This window comes from Nelumbo lutea, chromosome 1 (assembly GCF_056320005.1).
Source record: "Nelumbo lutea isolate HS-2025 chromosome 1, American lotus-T2T, whole genome shotgun sequence".
NCBI classification, from domain to species: Eukaryota; Viridiplantae; Streptophyta; class Magnoliopsida; order Proteales; family Nelumbonaceae; genus Nelumbo; species Nelumbo lutea.
In genome coordinates, this window is record NC_142684.1 from 68472715 (window position 1) to 68478027 (window position 5313).

At 42.3% G+C, this 5313-nt stretch overlaps 1 protein-coding gene across 1 annotated transcript; it reads right to left on the bottom strand.

The window, feature by feature from the left end:
- Positions 1 to 208: 208 nt before the first annotated feature.
- On the bottom strand, positions 209 to 1392 carry LOC148875106 (chlorophyll a-b binding protein 37, chloroplastic-like). Its single transcript, XM_088964474.1, has 2 exons — positions 1046 to 1392; positions 209 to 930 (listed from the first exon to the last, which is right to left on the bottom strand). Exons 1-2 carry the CDS (start codon positions 1186 to 1188, stop codon positions 357 to 359), a joined length of 717 nt encoding a protein of 238 aa, XP_088820600.1. The 5' UTR covers positions 1189 to 1392; the 3' UTR covers positions 209 to 356.
- Positions 1393 to 5313: the final 3921 nt, after the last annotated feature.

The following is a 5313-nucleotide window of genomic DNA, read 5'->3' on the forward strand; positions in this document are numbered from 1 at the left end:
TTCCCTCAAATGGGGGAATGCCATTCAAGCAGGAATTGGAATGGAATTCTGATTCTGCCCAACCAAACAGTTGAAATAGAAATAGCCCGTTACGGTTCCAATTCCAGACCCCTAGTCCTGCAAACCAAATAGACTCTAAATAAACAAATTCACTCACCAACTCCACAGCTAGAGCTAGATATATAAGTATTCGGTAGAAAGAAAGAAAGAAAGAAAAAAGCACAATTTTAATGAGGCTGAATATTATATACTCCAAGTGTTACAATCAAAGTTGGGAATCAGTTTCCAGGGACAAAGTTTGTAGCATAAGCCCATGCATTGTTGGAAGCGGGATCGGCGAGGTGATCGAACAGGTTCTAAATTGGGCCCTTTCTGGTGACGATAGCCTGAACGAAGAATCCGAACATGAAGAACATAGCCAGCCGTCCGTTCTTGATCACTTTCACCTTCAATTCCGCGAAAGCGTCGGGGTCATCCGCCAACCCCAGTGGGTCGAAGGCTCCACCTGGGTAGATTTTGTCCAGGCCTTCACCAAGTGGGCCCCCACCTACTCTGTATCCCTCTACGAAGCCCATCAGTACAACCTGGAAAGCCCATATTGCAAGGATGCTCTGGGCGTGGACTAGGTTGGGGTTGCCAAGGTAGTCCAGCCCACCCTCCGAGAAGATCTGGGCCCCCGCTTTGAACCACACCGCCTCACCGAACTTGACTCCGTTCTTCTCCAGGATTTCAGGGAAGACGCATCCCAGTGCGCCCAGCATGGCCCATCGGGCGTGGATGACCTCCAGCTCACGGTTCCTGGCGAATGTCTCTGGGTCAGCTGACAATCCGGCTGTATCCCATCCGTAGTCACCGGGGAACTCGCCGGTCAGGTACGATGGGGTTTGCTCCGAGAATGGGCCCAAGTACTTTGGGCGGTCCGGCCCGTACCTATAAATTTGTTCATTTCAAATTCAATGCCGATCAGATCATCACCATTCACCGGTAAATGGAAACAGACACATGAAAATTAAGAAGAAGAAGAACATGGGCCGCCGGTAATTACCATATGCTCTGGGGAGCACTCTTTACGGTGCGGCGCATCGAGACGCGACCTCCGGAGATGCCGACTTTCCGGACAAGCTCATTTTGCTGCTTCAAAGTGGTCTGGCCGGCAAAGGCTGACTGTTGGATTGCCGAGGTTGCCATGACTGTAATAATGTACAAGAGCTTGTTGGGATTTGTGAGACAGGAAGAGGGAATGAGAAGGGAGTAGTTTAAGAAGAAGGAGAGGAGGGAGATGTTGTGGATGAGAATATCTTATATATACACGTCAGCGCTATCCTATTGATTCTTTTTTCGTCCTGCAATCCGGATTTCTTATAGCAAAAAAATCGAGTTCGAATCAGTCCCTCACAACTTCCCACAGCACATTCTAATATTTGTTGATGATGACATCACTATTTCTAAAATTATCATCAATAAAGACAATCTAGTGGAGGGCTGATTTGGTCTCAGCAAAATCACCCAAAGGCCAGTATTGATGCACGTAGGCATTAGAAGATCTTGTTTAGGATTAGGGAATGACCCACGGCGACAGCGCTTCGCACCTCACCTCGTCCATGGGGTTATAAATTGGGTAATGGATACGAGTATTTGGTTTAACTTTCAAGGGCTCAGGGCCAGATATGGGCCGTGAAGCTAACATGTCTGCCCTGCTATGAATAGTACAAGAATTTCAAAGCATTACCGGTTGCAAAATGAGTGATGGAATTGGTTAAGAAGCCACTACGTTTAATTAGAAAAGAAGAGCCTTTAATGGAGCCGTATAAAAATTTCTTTCAGAATTAAAGGAGAATTTTGTTCACATCGGCTATGACTAGGGTTGGAGCTAGCACTTCCTTGCAACTTTCCAATACTGACAAAAATAAAAGATGGAGATCTCAAGATGTTGAGTTTTCAGAAAGGGCTGGTGTTTGTGTTTCCATGTTTAATTGGGCCATCTAAGGGATGGAAGGAACATGTGACAGAGACCACCCTCTTCAAGGAGTCATCTCCTTTTTTCTTTTTTTTTTTATAAGAGGGTATTATGAGGCCATTTTGAGGAAACAGGGACCGAAATTCTTAAAACCCATTAGCCAGCCATACGTAAAATGGCGGGGTTGTCTTCTGAAATCTGATGACTCACAAACTAAGCACCACGTTGGCAGTTTCTTTTGACACTGTGGGCCAAATATCTCAATTTCTCCACTGATGCCGGTAAAATTGGAATCCAGATTTATGTCACATGCTCACAGCAATCTCATTGCACGTCATACCCGTGCATTGAAACATTTCCCATAAATGATAAAATATAAGTACAGAAGATGTTCCCTGTTCCTCACACAGGGCGCTCTCAGGCAAGACTATAATGATTATTTGAATGGGCTTTGGACCCACTGAATCCAATTTATATTAAAAATATCATTCATAAATAATAATACATAAGTACCAGAGATGTTGTCAATGCACGGTGGAATGTGCCTAGAAAGTCAGTCTCTCCCAATACATAGCTGAAAATGACGTTAAGGAGCAATCTGGCTTGGTTAAATTAGAATGTACCTGTAAACTGAATGCTTTTCACTAACACGAGTAGAATGGGGATTGACACATGGAAGTGGAATTAGGATTTATTACTCGCACCAACCTCACAAAACGTTGCAGTCGTGCTTTGGGAACATCTCCCAGTAAATGATAATTTAGAAGAAGGGAGATGTTCCAGATATACGGCTCCAAATGCCTGTGATGTTTCATGGGTGATGTGGCTTTGTTCCCTCTTTTATTTAATAGAAGTTTTTATTCCAAACGGACCATGCAGTAAGGATATGATCTCGTCCGGCTTCCAGCTAGATGTGCAAATCGGGTCATGCCACCTGTGGTTCGGTCTGGTTCAATCCGATGGTTCACGGGATGTGTTACGACACGACACGATTGTATTGGTCGTGCTAGGCTTAGGGTTTTAGGTCCGTGGGCCAGGCCAGGTTGGTATGATTTTGAGCCGATCCAGCCTGGCCCGATGGTTCATGATTTGTGTCAGCATGGCACAATTGCATGGGGTGTACTAGGCTTGGGGTTTTGGGTCCACAACAGGCCAAGCACAGCCCACCTAAAGAATTAGCCATTGGAGACACCCTCCATAGTTATAAACAACCATATAGGGGGTATTTATGTATTTTGGCTTTGGGAGAGATAAAATAACAATAATGCCCCCCCCAACAACTATATAACATCTAGTTTAGGGGGCATTTAGGTAAAGTAATAAATACCTTTATAATGACCAAATACCTCTCTCAACAATTGAAAACAACTAGTTTTAGGGTATTTTGGGCAATTGAATTATTTTCAATTCCTATAAATAACCCTATCCTCTACACCATTCCACCAATTCAACAATTCTCGTACTCTATCTCTCATCTCAATTCTCGTACAGTCTCATACTATCATACACTTAGGCAGTTTGGCACTTAGCAATATAGCCATTTAGGAGGCTTTGAGAGACTTCAACCATTGAAATCAAGTTGAGATTCTGAATCGATAATTCGACCATCCGACTAAGTGCAATTAAATTAATTTTTTTTAGAATTAAAAATAATGGCTAGCTCCTCCTCCCAAAACTGATTCTCCAACAATAAGTTCACCAGACCAATTTGGAAAATATTTAAAATAGAGGAGGTTGAGGGGAAGGAAAAAAGAGTTGTTTACCAAAAATATAGGATTAACTTCAGCCTCAATAGCAAGGTTGGTATTGGCCACTTGGCCAGACATCTGCTCTTCTATGAGAAACAAGAAAAAGACATCTACTTTAAGAATTTATTGGATGTTAAGGATAAATTATACGACAAAGAAGGGCATAACACTGCTATACCTAATGAAATAGATAATTAACATCAAGGAGATGAAGTAATTTTTTCAATTTTATATAAATTATTTGTTATTTTTCAACAATGTAACATTTTATTTTCAATTTGTATTTTTTTATATTTTAAATGAAATAAAATTCTTATTTTTCCAATTTGTTGTCCATTTTGCATTTTGGCAAGTATTTTTTTATTTCTTTGTTAGATTTTTTAGTTTTTCAATTTGTTCCCAAAGCGAGCAAATCCCAAAGGAGAGTTAGCAACAAAAAAAGTCTAGGCCTTTCTAGCCCAATTTTGCCCAAGCCTAAGGCTCGGCACGTAGCCTAGCCTAACACCGCTTAGGCCCACGATAAAGCCTATGGCCCACCCAAGTCAGGCCCACAGCATGACCTACAGCTCGCCCAACACAGGCCCGCATAGGCTCAAACTATGGACCGAGCCAAGCCAACCCTCCGAAGTATCCTAGGGGAGGGAATCATGGCCCACAGTTTGCACATGCCGCATGTGAGCATTACCAGTGTAGTGAACTTTCAGATGTCAATCTCTTCATTCGGAATTTAAAGGAAAAGTTCACAAATACCAATATACCTCAATGTAATTATTGCACTTTCAGATGTCAATCTTCAAAGCAAATGAATAGGCTCTGAGTGTCCCAAGCAATCTAACAAGAATATTGGGTAGGGGTGGATTCGAGTTGAGCTGAGCCGAATAATATGAGGCTCGAACTTAGCTCGCCTAGGAAGTATAAGGCTCAAGCTTGGTTCAAGCAAAAGCCTTGACCTCGATCTCAGCTCAAGTCAAAACCTCGTAAACTCGAGCTCAATTTGAAAAAAGAATATAAAATAAGAATTATATATATATATATATATATATATATATATATATATATATATATATAATCTGGGCTCGAACTTGAGCTCAATTGAAACCAAGCCAATCTGAGCTTTTTACAAGCTGAGCTCGAGTAGCTCATGAAAAGCCCGGCTCGTGGCCATCCCTAATATTGGGCTAAGTTGTACAAAGGAGGGAGACTGTTATCCTTCAACTTGTTTATCAAATTAATTGCGTCCAGGGAGTCAGACTCTACTATCACCTGAGAAAATCCCAAGGCGAACGCCTCAAAGCAGCCAAATCCGATGGCCCACAGTTCTGCAACAAGAACTTAACTAAAGAAATTTTGGCAACGGACATGCATCACCTTACCCTGGTTGTCCCTCGCCACACAAGCAATCCCAGCTTTCAAAGAATGTTAAGCAGCCCAATCTTTTGAATCCACCCAGAAGGTTAAGCGGGAAATGTGGCCAGCAGAGTCATCAGGCCTCAGCGTTTACTTGTTTTAATCTTTTTCTTTTCTCCGCTTTGTGTGGTGATTAACACTTGACACTTGGACGGAAAAGGTATTTAACTTCTATTGCTCAAACATACAGATGAGATAGGA

What these genes read in the sequence shown, in the direction of transcription:
- LOC148875106 (XM_088964474.1), bottom strand. Translation starts at nt 1,188, where the DNA reads ATGGCAACCTCGGCAATCCAACAGTCAGCCTTTGCCGGCCAGACCACT. An exon ending in AGTGCTCCCCAGAGCATATG is followed by an intron (nt 931 to 1,045) that starts GTAATTACCGGC and finishes ACAAATTTATAG; the next exon opens with GTACGGGCCGGACCGCCCAA.